This window comes from Eublepharis macularius, chromosome 8 (genome assembly GCF_028583425.1).
Source record: "Eublepharis macularius isolate TG4126 chromosome 8, MPM_Emac_v1.0, whole genome shotgun sequence".
NCBI lineage: Eukaryota > Metazoa > Chordata > Lepidosauria > Squamata > Eublepharidae > Eublepharis > Eublepharis macularius.
The window spans coordinates 99,934,910-99,949,264 of NC_072797.1; the positions used below are offsets into that span (position 1 = coordinate 99,934,910).

Sequence of the window (14,355 nt, forward strand, 5' to 3'; positions counted from 1 at the left end):
CCCCACCACCAACACTCCCCCAGACCAGAGTGACCAGGCACTAGAGTGTGTAATGCTGTGTGAGCCCTCAGCCAAGGAGAGGTGCCCACTGAGCTTGGCCCCAGAGCTAGACGGCAGCCCTGGAAGCAGAGAGAGAGAATAGGAATAGAGCCCAACCCCAGCTGCAACACTCCCCCCCAGACCTGAGCCCTCAGCCGAGGTGCCCACTGAGCTTGGCGCCAGAGCTAGGCGGCAGCCCTGGAACCAGAGGAGATAGCTCCCTATTCCCTAATTCCCTATCCGCTGAAGCCCAAAGCTAAAGCTCCCTCTCTCTCTCTCTCTCTCTCTTGCGCTTTCTCTCTCCAAAAGTGGCAAGCGAGAGCTCGCCTCTGTCCCACTCCACCCGCAAGCGGAAAGTGAAACTTTGTTGCACAGCACATGGCTATTTATAAAGCCTGGGTCTGCTACGCAGGAGGGCTGTGTTTGGCCGTAAGAGCTGCCTCTCAGGCTTTGCAGGGACGAGATTCAAGTGCCCATGGCTACAGAAGAACACCCCTTCCCCCGCCCTCCCCTTTCTTCTCCCAAGTGGACAAGACGGGCACGCGCTTTTCTGTCTGCTCCGTGGTTGGAAGGAAGCCCTGCGGATCAAGGAAAGCTGGGCTTCCATTCACGTTTCCAGGGCGACAGAAGGAGGGCAAACAGCTCCGGCATTCCCCAGGCTCCGTTCCCTTGGGAACAGATGGCTGGCGCAAGACTGTCTGCAGACTGCAATCCCGAACGTAAACTGATTGATCCAATCGAGACCCGATAGAGTGCCCCACCTGACCACTGAACCAGGAGCCGTGGACGGAACCGATCAGCCCGGTCCCGATGGTGAAAACACCAAAATTGGGGCAATTTTCAGACCGTAATTCCGATCGTGCCCATGTCTAGTTACAACCTGTCAAACTGTACCTGGAACATCCCTGATGGATGGGAGTTTGTTGTTTAGGGAGGTAAGGGATAGAGGCTGGGCCTCTCTCAAATAGTGATAGGCCCTACACATGAAAGGCTACACCTTGGACTTAATATTTTTCACTGAGCCTTTGAGGGAAAGTCTTGTTTCAATGTTAGCGATTCAGCCTAAACTGTGGTCAGACCACCATTTACTGAAGGCAGAAGTAAATATGGTCCCAACACCTTGCAAAATAGGGGGTCCAGTTAAAATGATTTGACCACAAAGGCTCATGGTGTCATGGTGCAGCCAGGGCTCAGTGACACTGAAGGCTCCTCAGAGGAGGAGGGGCCCTATGTAACCAGGCCAGAGTTGACAGGAGCCAACCAGCAGGGGAATGAGGAGAAGGCATGCCAGGACCGACAGCCAGAAGCTGGGTCAGAAGCAACTCCATCGTCCAGCTCTGACCCAGCAGGTGAAGGCCAGCTAGCCACTCCCAGCCCTCCAGGATCACCAGTGCTGCTGGAACACCATAGACACAGACTAAGGGCAAAATTAAAGCAAAAAGGCACAGCGCATGCTTGAAGGCTCGAAGGCAACTGCCTACTGACAGTGAAGATGAGTCTTTACAGGACTGTGCCTGAGAAGCCAGCTGGGTGTGTAACGTATGGGTGTGCAGACTTTAAAGCCTCCAGAGAAATGCTTCTGGGCGTGGACACAACGTGTACGTTGAGATGCTGACCTGCCAACACTATCTGATTGATTACTGGAAGACTGACCTCAGCCTGAACAACTCTGAATTTTGGTTACTCCTTTTCTGACTTGTTATCTTGAAAGATTGGTTGCTGGGAGACCCAACCCCTGCTTGAACGACCTGACCTGACTTTGTTATTCAGAGTAACTGGAAGGGACACTGTAATCTGATACCAGAGCCCGGCCACCAGGACACATGGAACCTTCTAGATTCCAAAATGCCTTGCAGGGCCTTAGAATTCCAGACAGATACTCCATGGAAGTTGCTGTAGGAATGTGGAACGCAAAGCTCCTTGAAGCTATAGGCATCATTGCTTCTTGTCAATCCCTCTGGCCCCTGGGATGGAAGCTAGCCCCATGGTTTACTATGAAGCTGGATGACCTAAAGAGGGTTGGAAGATGTCTAAAAAGATGCTGGTGAAAAGCTTGCTCGGAAGCTGATAGAGCATGCCACAGAGCCCACCGGAGGACCCTTGAGCAGAAATGAAGATGGCAAAGAAATGATATTTCTTGGCAATCATTGTGTCAGCTAGTTCATGACTGTCCCAACGGTTTAAGATATCCAGACACCTTTTAACTCTTAAATCTGAACCTTTACAGTCCCAGTAACAGACAATTAGCTGCAAGGCCTTTGCTAAATTTTTCACTGATAAAATAGCATAAATACGCTCTGATCTAGCTGTTAGCTGCAATGCACACGAGATAGAAGGAATGCTTAATACACCATCTGGCTTACATTTGGACTGCCTTTAACCAATTACAGTGACAGATCTTAACAGGATTCCGACATCTATGAAAGCCACTACTTGTGTGCTTGACCCTTGCCCATCTTGGCTGTTAATATCAAGTAAGGACCACATAAGTGAACCACTGAGGTCTATTGTAGATCTATCACTAATTCAGGGCACCTTCCCCCAGCCACTCAAACAGGCAGTTATCCATCTGCTAATTAAAAAACCATCCTTATACAAAAGTGATATGGCCAATCTCTAATCTGCCCTTTCTGGGCAAAATGATTGAGAGATCTGACTAACTACAAACTTTCTTGGATAACTCTAGTGCTCTGGACCCTTTGCAGTCTGGATTCAGACCAAGGCACAGGACAGAGAAGGCACTAGTGGCATTTGTAGATGATGTTTGTCTGAACATAGACAAAGGGCATGCTTCCTTATTATTACTCCTGGATCTGTCTGTAGCCTTTGTCACAGTAGACCATGCCATCCTGTTGAAGCGTCTAGAGAGAGAAGTGGGCATCAAAGGATGTGCCTCGGACTGGTTTAAATCATTTCTCATGTAATGGACTTTCTCATGTAAAGGGTTGCTGTCGGAGATCAGCTATCACCAGAATGGTAACTATCTTGCGCAATCCTGCAGGGCACAGTCTTATCTCCCACGTTATTCAACCTCTACATAAAGCCTTTAGGAGAACTTATTTACAGCTATGAAGATTCAGTAGAAATCTTTGCTCACTGCCTGATAGCTGTGATGAAATGTCTGAAAACAAACAAATTGAAATTAAAGCCAGACATGACAGAAGTGATGTTTGTTGGGAAGGCAGAAATCCTGAAGGACATTGTACTCCCCACTTTCGATGGAGTTGGTCTGATCCTTGCAGACTCGGTTAAGAGCCTAGGGATTATACTGGATCCAGTGCTATTACTAGAAAAACAAGTTAAGGCAGCCACAAAAAATACTTTCTACAGCCTCTTCCTAGCCTGGAAAATGGCTTCTTACCTCGACATGGCCAACCTGGCCACCTGGTTCCATGCAATGGTAACATCAAGATTTGACTATTGTAATGCAGTATACATAGATCTCCCATCTAAACTAACTAGCAGACTCCAATTTAAGCAAAATACTGTGGCTCAACTCAGGAGCAAGCAGGAGCATGAACATCACTCTCATCCTGCAGTCACTCCACTGACTACCCATTAGTTACTGTGCTCAGTTCAAGGTATTAGTTATCGCTTACAAAGCTTTTCACAGCCTTGGTCCGGCATACTTACGGGATCACCTCCCTCTCTATGTTCCTCCAGGGCAGCTTCACTCTTCCGAACAGGATCTCCTGCAGGTGCCACCCTGCACATTGGCGAAATCGACAGCAGCCCCTACACAGGCTTTATCTGTGGTGGCCCCCACCCTGTAGAATGGCCTGCCTGAGGAGGTCAGGAGAGACCCCAGTCTCCTGGCTTTCCACAAATGATACAAAACCAAATTATTCAAAAAAGCTTTGTACTCAGGTAGAAGGGCTGTATTGTAGGGAGGAGATCTCAGATGATCTGCGAATGAGTTAAGAATCTTAGACCTCACCACTATGTTGTATTGGGTTCCTACCAATGCTGTGTCTTTGTGAACATGTATCTATTTACCCTATGGCATTGTTAATGGAAATGTTCCTGATACTGACTGTACTAATCTCATACTGTGTAATCCTCCTTCAGTTTCAGTGAGAAAGGCAGACTATAAATAAATAAATAAATAAATAAATAAATAAATAAATAAATAAATAAATAAATAAATAAATAAATAAATAAATAAATAAATAAATAAATAAATAAATAAATAAATAAATAAATAAATGCTAGTGCTTTCCTTTCTCCATCACTGATGAAACACACACACAAAAGGCTGCAGAGCCTTTTTAACCCCTCTCTCTCCAGGGCAGGGGAGACTTTCTCTCCCTCCTGGGGAGTTAGGACTTATTAATTTTCTTTTAGTTGCAGCTAGGATACTTCTTGCTCAGTGTTGGAAAAATGCTAAAGAGATTTACTTGGATAGGTGGCATTGTGAATTAAGAAATATGGCGACACTTGAAAAATAAACAGACAAGATTAGATTAATTCAGAGGAGAAAAAAGAAAGATGATTTCAAGATAATTTTGAATAGCTTCAAAGTTTATTTAAAGGAATTTCCAGAAGATAGCTCTTTTTACAAAATTCTTTAATTGGACGGAAACCCTTATTTAAAACTTGACTAACAATAGTAGAGGATATTATCATTCAAAAATGGATATAATAATTTTGTTAATTTATAGCCAATTGGATGGAAGCTCCCCCATCCACGTTCTTTGTCTTTCCCTTTTTCTTTTTTAGTACTTGGTAACAATTATATAATATGATGGTATTAACTATTGTTTGGTTATCAGATGAGGTTATCAGATGATTGTGTTTTGTTTTATTTTCTTGTGTGGTATTTGTTGTGTATAATATAAAACGAGAAAAAAGAAACAAAGTTGCCATTTTCTTCTTCTGTAGAGTCTTCCTTGGTAGTCCCCCATCCATGTACCAAACCTGCTTAGTTCCATGATCTGATGAAATCAGGCTGTACCGTGGTGCCTTCCCTCTCCCACATTACTGGAGATACCTCATTTGGCTGGACTAGACGAAGTATTTTAAAAGTGGAAGCCACATTGAACTTGATTGTCTATAGGATGTCAATACATGATCGATTCCTATGGCATCACAAGCAAAAAAAAATTTTAGCTTGTGAAAAAAAATCAGAAACTGTTGTATTGTATGAAAAGATGTTACTTTGTGTTTTCATAATTAAATCTGCAAATAGGGAAGAGCGTGACTAAATATTCATTTAAAACTTAATGAATCTTTGCAATAAAAAATGCATCAAAGGTGCCACGATAAATGAACTTCCTAATACATCCTGCTTACCTGCTGGCAGAACAATGTGTTCAGCACATTTAGGCAGCATAAAAGCTGCATCTCATCCAGGCTTGTCAAGTGTAATAGAACACTTTAACGGTGGGTAAATTTCCAAGCCTGTCTGCCAAATAATGAACTGAAACCAAATTGATGCAAAGATGCCTCATTGTGCAAAAGGCCTGAAAAACTTCCTTCCTTCTCTTTATCTGAGCATACCATACTTGTAACATACCAATTTTGATGCATTCTTACCTTATAGACATGACTGAATGTATGCTAGGATTCTGCAAATGCAGGAAAAGCGCAAAATGCATTCAGAATTCACCCTCTTACAAATCTCAGCTTTCATTTTCAAAAGACAGGGTTCTGGCATTTATCACAAAGCAGAGAGGCTTAAATCCACAAGGACAATTACTGATTAAATTAAATGAGTAACAAGGAACCATGAACAAAATTTCCAGTGGTGAGCAGGTTTTAGTGCATCTCTGCACTCCTCCCAAATCAGAGTAGTAATGACAGAAAACAAGCAAATTAAGAAAAAATATGAAAATTTACCTGATTTAAAGCTTTTTGATGCAAAATTTAGGTTTGGGGTTGCCAGACCCCCTTACACCGAAAGCAAGGGTTGGGGGCGGGCAGGCATGCAGAGGGGCGGTCCATCTTCCTCACATGCGGTCACTCTGGAGGCCTCAGTTATGCCACTTCCAGTTGAAAACCAAAAGCTACAGGTTCTAAGCAGGGCCAAAATCGCCCCCAAACATAGCATTTTCACTATTTGGGGTTGTTTTGGCGCAATGGGGACCACGTTGCTTCCAGTTTTCAACCAGAAATATGTCATCAAGGCTCCCAGAGTGCATGCACTTACCATTTTACTGTGTGCTCTGGGGACCCCCAGCCTGCCGCTCCCCTCCTTCACCCCTCCCCACCAGCCAGGGGAGTGGGTCTGAGGGTGTGGGGAATCGCCTGCCCCCACCAGGGGCTGACATCCCTATTTATGTTACCTTGGCTCAGATAGTTGATTTCTTCCACACAGACAAAATGCAGTCCCAAATATAAGTTATCTGTTTCATGCTAGAAATTTAAAAAACCCTTCTCTGACTTTTTGAATTTCAGTCTTATCAATGAATCTCTGAGGGATCAATTGCTTGTTACCATCCAGAAGACCTTCACTTACACCCGGACCCAGGCACAGCATCTCTTCATAATCCTCATGGAGTGCATGAAGAAGAAGGAACTGGTAGGCATTGGCAAACATATTTTCTAGATATGAAATCAGAAAGGCCCCAATACATACTGGCCTAATGGATGTGTAATGTTCCCAATCCCAAGGCCCAAGAAGATGTTATTTTATTGGTGAGTTGGATCTGGGTTCACCCAACCCAACCCAACCCATCTTGTTTTTCCTGAATGTAGACAAAGGCTATGCTGCTTTTTTTCCCCTTCTGGATCTGTCTGCAGCCTTCTGTACAGTAAACTATGCCATCGTGTTGAGGCATTTGGAGGCAGAAGTGGGTATTGAGGGATCTCCCTTGGACTGGTGCAGAGATCTTGAAGGATATTATACTCTCCACTTCTGATGGTGTTCGTCTGACCCTTGCAGACTTAGTTAAGAGCCTAAAGGTTATACCGGATTCAGCGCTACTGCTAGAAAAAAAAGCTAAGGCATATCCAAAAAATTGCTTTCTGCAAACTCAGTCTAGCCTGGAAGATGGCCCCCTAACTTGCCACAGCCGATCAGGCCACCTGGATCCATGCCAGGGTAACAGCAAGACACGACTACTGTACTGCATTTTAGATAGGTCTTCCCTAAAAGTTAATTTGAAGACTGTAGCTCAGTTATGATTGAGAGGTAGCAGAAACATGAATATTACTGTCATTCTGCAGTCACTCTATTGGCTACCTATCAGTTACTGGGCTCAATTCAACGTATTGGCTATCACATTCGAAAGCTCGTCGCAACGTTGGTCCATCATATCTTTGGGACCACCTCTCTCCCTGTGTTCTACCATGACAGCTTCATTCATCCAAACAGGGCCTTCTGCAGGTGCCATCTTGCACACGGGCAAATTCAACAACTGCCTGCACACATGCATTCACTGTGGTAGCCCCCATATTATGGAATGGCCTATCTGAAGAGGTCAAGAAAGCTCCCACTCTCCAGGCTTTCTACAAACTATGAAAAATTGAATTATTCAAGAGAACTTTTTACTCAGATGGGAAGGCTGTATGGTAGAGAAGTGGTCTCAAGAGGATGCATTGGTAAGACGATGGGGACTGTAGACTTTACTGCTGTGTACTGCTTTTTGCTGTAGGTATAATCCTGCTGGGTAATTTCTGTAGATAGTGATTATAAACTTTACTTCTGTGTACTATGTGTTGCTGTAAGTGTGGGTAGTTTCTGTTTTGTTTAATATGTCAGGCTTAGAATTCCTTGTGTTCAATTTCTTTGGCTCTGCATTTCTTTGGCTATGTATTGGATTGCTATTGGTTTTCAATCTTTGAAAATTTGCGTTCATATACCATATTACATTATTTGTTGCAATAACTTTGAAATTGCCTGTGCTGACTCACACTGTGATCTGCCTTGAGTCTCAGTGAGAAAGGCAGACAATAAATAACATAAATATATAAAATAGTTTCAGGTAGGTACCCATGTTAAAATTGAGATATTTGAAGAAGGGAGCTTTTACTTTCAAAAGCCTATCCAATGAAAATCTTGTTGGTCTCTAAGCTGCTACTGCTGTTATACAGAGAGTTACTCCCATGGGCTTAGTTACTCCCCTCTGAGCCCATGGATTTCACTGGACTCTGAGTCTGTGTAGGTTTGCACTGTAAAAGTACCATATCGAGCCATGGTAGATGATATTAATATAAATGCAATGGCTGAATAAAGCCCCTTTGATTGAAATAATCACACTGCTAGTCACTTGTTATTTAGACTGGCGTGCATGAGTGTTTGTAGGATTGTGATCTAGCCTAAGCTACTAAATGGTTGCTTTTCTCCTTCAGTGCTGCTGGGTTCAGTGGATTCAGTAGCACTATTGCATTGTATTAGTTATGGTCATATAAGGACAGGGATTTAGATGACAGATGCCTTCTAGTATTCAGAGTAAAGGAATTCTTGAATACCAAGAGCACGCATCCATATTAAGCAAGCTCGGGAAAACATTTAATTAGTTTCTAGCTAAAGGGAAACAAAAAATCCCATCTCTGTTTGGCAATCATGATTGATGAAGCTTTTTTGTCTTGCTTGATAGCTTTTCATTTACTTCCTTTGCCAACAAGAGAGAGCAGCATTTGTGTTCACAATGAAATCTCATGATTTTACAGATTCATATAATCTTCTTGAAATGGCCCATTCTAGAGTGAAAACTTGATCACATATTCGAACAGTTGCTTCATGATGTCACTAGCAAAATATAAAAGAATAGAAGAGACAACCAATATGCACTGTGATTTTAATTTCTATTGTTATATTCTTATTAACTTGTGTAAATCTATCAACACAAAACATTTCACAGCTCAGCCATGTGAAAATCTCTTAAGCTGAATTTTCCTAGTCCAGAAAATTAAAGAATGAGAAATGTTAACAACCATTTAAATGCATACCTCAAACTGGTTTCTCCGGAGTCTTTGGATTTTATCTTCATCATCTCCTTCCCTATGTCAAAATGATGAGATACAAGCTGAATATTGAATAGTTCTCGGGACCTTCTGGTAGGTCACATGGTCCACAGTCTGCAGGCACTAGAGAAACAGGAAAAAAATGAACCCTTAGTTTCGTGGTTCATCGCATTCCATCAACCACAAACTTTCACAAAATTGTCCTATTTCGTGAAACAATTTGTTAGGTTCATGATTTGTCAGATCCCGGGGGCGTACAATGGCCCTGTTCATACCCAGAGATGCCAAACTCACAGGCAGACTTCAAAGGCATCCTCACCCAACAACCTTCCCAGCAAGGACAAGAGCAGAAAATAAGAAAGAGTCTTTTGAAGCAGCAGCAAATCCAGCCAAAAGCTCCCAAACCTACTCTCTCTCACTCCAAATCCCAGCAACAGCTCCTCCCTCTCCCTTTGTCTATTGGAACTGAAAGCAGGAGGCACAGAGCTGTGCCTTATATAAGACACACTCACATAGAGCAGAAGAGGAGCTCTCTGGTTGGCAGACAGACCTGCCTAGCAGGGTTTGGAGGGATGAGATTGGTGTTCCCATGGCTACAGAAGGCCTATCTCTCCCCTACTTGTAGGTCTCATAGAACAGAACGGGTGATCTCAGGTTGACACGGAGAGCTGCCTATCAAGGTTATGTGGGCTAAGATTGGGGTTTTCATGGCAACTAAAGGTCTGCAGACATTCTGGGCCTATGTTGCCTAGGGAATCAATGTATCGGCGCCAGCCTGTCTGGCATCACAAAGCATTCACAAATCAAATGAATTGGCCCCAAAAGTAGTGGATTTCATGAAAAACGTGGCCCCACAAAACACGTTTTCGAAGTACATAAATCAGCCCAAATTCATCACAAAATTTCATTCGTATTTCAATTCGTGCCCACGTCTACTTACTACCATTACAAAGCCAGTGAATGCTCATTTCCTATCTTCATTTTCTATACCTGATTGTGGAACAATGGAACCAGCACTTGGATTTAATCTATTTCCCCCTTTTCTTTCTGTCCTTCAAAATGAGTCTATCAACAAACTTTTCTTGTTTGACGTTTCCATTGGATCAATACAACTGATATTATCATATGCCAAGTAGCTTTGGGGGAATGCTTGAATAACCTTTATTCCCATGAATTTCTGTAAAGCAAAATTCATAAAGTATGATATAAAATAGAAAAAGCATTGAGGGATTGAGGAGTGGGAAGAGAAATTGCTTTTTAAAAATAGCTTGATAAATTTCTCCCATTGACATGCTGGTATCCTCCTTGTGCTTGGTCACTTATATAGATGTTGAGCACTTGATCAACATTTTAAAAATCACATGTGAAAAGTGACCAGATGGTAACATTTCAAAAAAGATAATGCCACAGTTTTATAAACTGAAAAATAAGAGAATTACAGTGTTTGTGAAGCTCCTATAGTTAGGCAATGAAAAGAAACAGAAAGACAGCTGTTATTTTAAGGAACTAGTGACTTTTTTATTATTAGCTTGTCTGGCAGACTCACAAACAGTATGCCAATATTGCTATGATGCTTTTTCTAAGCACTAGAATTTTAAACAAGTGGCCACTAAGAACACATGTAGGGCTTGTTTAGGCAAACAGGGCTGATCAAAACATTTTTAGGAATTGTTGCTCCACGCTCCTCAGGAATTCCTGTTACTGAGTAAGGTTCCATGAGACCCAGAACTGTCTATCCTTCCTGTCTGGCAATAGCTCTTCAAAGCCTCTTTCTTTTCCAGCCTTGTTCCCTATTATTTTTTTCCCAGGTGAAGAGGGCAGAAATTGAACCTATGACAATCTATATGCAAAAGTCATTCTCTTCCACTGAGCTATGGAACTTCTCCAAGTTCTAAGAGTAGATGTTGCATGACCTGAAATGGTACATTTAACTCCTAAACCTGAAGTTGTGTCATGGTGTGCCTGTGCCAGTTTGACAACCTCTGTCCCATATTATTAAGGAATTCTATTTTAGCCTTTAGCTTGGTTCAGAATCATATAATGCCAAGGTTTAATAAAACTAGTCATCAATGGAGGCTCCTCCATAAGGGGACTTGGTCCCTCCAAGATAAAATGAAAGGGAAAAAAGAAAAAAAAAGTATTTAAAGACTTCATTGTATTTTATTACTCAAATATTTCTCTGTGACCTAGGCTAAGTCACTGATTGATTAATTCTGGTTTTCTTCTGGTTGTCGAATCCTATGTCTTCTCTCTCATGTCTTGAGTCTCTAGTTACAAGCTGGCTTTTCACTTGATTTGCAATCTGAAGAGAAATCAGAGTATGGCTTCAAGGCAAATGTCACATGAGAAGACCTTGCGATCAGTACAGAGAGGGCCACTTTACTTCTTGGGGAATTACCAAAGCTTTCAGGAAAGGGCTGTTGAGCAGTGGAGGCAACCTCCCCAAGGTTTGCTTGCTTGCCTACCAATCGCTGATGACTTGTGGGAGGTTGCAGGCCACCCACTGATCACCTGCCACCAGCAGGCACCCCAGGCAAAGTTGTGGTGTGTGTGATCCCAGTGGAAACAACAGCATCAGTTCCAGAAATAATTCATTGCACTAGCCATGGGAATGCTCCCATGCTGCACATGGGGGTAGTGCTCACGAATCAACCCTGTGGGAAGCATGGAAGCACTCCCACAGCTGGCACAATGATGTGACTCCCAGAAGTGGCATCATTGCATTGGCACCAGGGATGCACGTACGTTTTGCACCCTGGTGCCAGAGAGTACTGGGTCCCCTCTGCCTCCTGGGAGGGTATAGGGACCTGATAATGCAACTGCTGAGGCTACCCAGACTCAGTTGTGAGGCAATTTTCAACCAATCACATAAATCCAGCAAGCCTTGCATGGGGCAGGCCCATCTTCCTTCCTGTTGGCTAATTTTTCCCTATTAGAGGAAGGCCATAGATAGAACAAGTTGTCATATTAGGAAGAAAAGGCTCAAATCTAAAAAGAAAATTCCCTCTTCCCTTTGAAAGTGGCCTGGGTCTGAAGGGTATAGAAAAAGGTAGGCCCCTAGCCTAGATTTTTATGTTCAAATTTGCCCTTCATTATCCCCTCCATCCCACCAAGGAATGATGTTCAAATCTGTGTCTCTTCTCTTCAAGGAGCTCTAAATGCTATACACTTCATCTCCCCCAGCCCCCTTTTATCCTCAAAAACCCCTGTGTTTAAGCTGTGAGAAGTGGCTGTCCTAATTATCTAACTACATCTGAAGCGATCAATATTAATTCTTTTTTAATAGATAAAAAGGCATAAATGTTTTTAAAGTGTAAATGTGTTCAGTTTTGTCTTAAGGTTGGAGCCTCCATGGGATAAGTGTTAATATCCAAGAGGTTATTGAAAGCAATCATGGAGGTTTTAATAGTGTCAGTGTTCGGCAGGTCCTCCTGCAGTGTAAAGGTGGTGATAGCAACTCCGGCTTTCATCGACAGGTCCATCCTGACTGTCCCTTGCCGTCCCTTGCTGGCCAGCACAAACCTGGGGGGGCAAGAGAGAGGGCTCCCCCACAGGCCTCAGAATGGGTGAGCTCCAGCACTGAATGGCTTGCTGCACCACCTCAGAAGGTGCCCCTTGCATCAGGGACAATCTTCTTCTCTCCTCTCCGGCTGGGAACTGGAGCCCTCCTTTTATCCTCCCCCTTAATGCCATCCCCACCCCCTCCCATGATCCCACCCCCAAGGTGAGGCCTAACACCTGGGCTAGGTGTGGCCACATGCCCCCATCCCTCCCAGGCCTATGTGGCCAATTGGCTCTGACCCCCATCCCTCTGGGTTGTTCCCGCACCCAGCCAATGTCATCCTGGGCTGCCCTGGCCCTGGGCCAATTAACAGCCCTCTGATGGCTGGTGGGGGCAGGCTCGTTCCTGGGGCATTCTCCCCCAGCTGAGGTCAGGATGGTGCTGGTTGGGGCGAAGCCTCATGGAGCCAGACACTTGCAAGTGCCACGATCCGTCGGCACGCTCTTGGCTCTGCAGCCCATCTTCAGCCTGGCAGGGCCAAGAAGGCCATCGTCTCAGCTCTTCTGCTGGGGCCTAGGCTTCGGGCGCGCCACCCCTTTCTGCCACGCTGTTGCTGGTGTGGCCCTCGTGCCGCTCCTCTTGCCGCTTCTCTGGTCGCCGGCTCATCCTGCCTCCTGTGTCTTGGAGCCTCCTCCCGATGCTCGGCTGGTGAGTGCCTGTGAGGGGGGGGGTCGTGGCTGTCAGTCTGAGACCGGGACCCAGCGAGGGCCATCCCCAGACAAATAGTCTGGTAAAAAATGTTTTGGGAAAGAGGAAGGACTTGTCCAGGAATAACTTCAGAGTTGGCTTCCCTGTGCTGCACTGGAGTATTGGGAGGGCTGTCTCTGTACTGTTGTTTCACTAGAGTTGCCAGGTCCTCCTGACAACAGTCAGGGGAGCACTACACTCATCTGCACCATCCTCACATGCACGCTCCGGGGCTTGGATGCAATGATATCACTTCTGGAAGTGATCATGCAAGGTGCTAAGTATTACATGCACCGTCCCTCACCTCACACAATGACATTACATCAAAAGCAATGTCATCACTCACGGAGCTGGGACACTGTGTCTAGAAAAGAACCTAGGTGTCGTTTACCCAATATCTTGTAGGATGATTATGTTTAACAGGGTGCTTGTTTGCATTCTTTTCATTTTATCTCAAACTGTGATTCTTCCACTGAATATGGAAGAAAATAAGAGAACAAAATGATATCCCAGAATAACTGATGATGTAAATAAATCCTACCTAATCAGTTTTTGACTATGCAGAACACATTTCAAGCGAGAGAAATGAAACCCCTATTTAGAAAAAGAGTTTGATAGAAGCACAGATCCTTTAGTATATAAAATGGAATTTAAATGGATATTGAATTGATTTCTTAAATCAAAGCCAGGATAAGTATTCCTACTGCCATGATTCATACAAGCATGACGTAGTGACCACTTGGCATTCAATATTGCTATTATAGTTAATAAGGACTTCCTGTGTGAATAAGTGTTTTGCAGTTGGGTCTATGGAGATGATATAAATTCATATAAATGTAGTGCATTTGTACTGATAGAGTTTATAATTTAGAGATATTTCTTATAGTTAACTGTTGGGGAACTGGTAGTTTGAGTATTTGTCCAAAGATCACACGATCTTAATTCTAGAACATGTCTTAGATCAGTGATACTTATTCTCAGTTGCTCTTATGTCTCAGAGCAACACGTGGCTCTTTAATATACCATCCATGGCTCTTCTGACATTGTTTGCCAGTGGGACACACACCCTATGTTCCAGGAAAGTGGGCAAGACCATCGTCTGGTGGGGTTTGAGGATGGCAAGTAGTTTGCACCTTGACTGCAGCCAGAGAGACTGAAGG

At 43.8% G+C, this 14,355-nt stretch overlaps 1 protein-coding gene across 4 annotated transcripts in view; it reads left to right on the plus strand.

Moving 5' to 3' along the window:
• The window catches only part of TRPM3 (transient receptor potential cation channel subfamily M member 3), a 510,178-nt gene that overhangs the window by 364,232 nt on the left and 131,591 nt on the right, over positions 1-14,355 (plus strand). For all 4 annotated transcript variants that reach the window (XM_054986519.1, XM_054986520.1, XM_054986521.1 and 1 more), the window contains exon 8: positions 6,436-6,559. In XM_054986519.1, the coding sequence (XP_054842494.1) occupies positions 6,436-6,559 (124 nt within the window). The remainder of the gene's footprint in view (positions 1-6,435; positions 6,560-14,355) is intronic.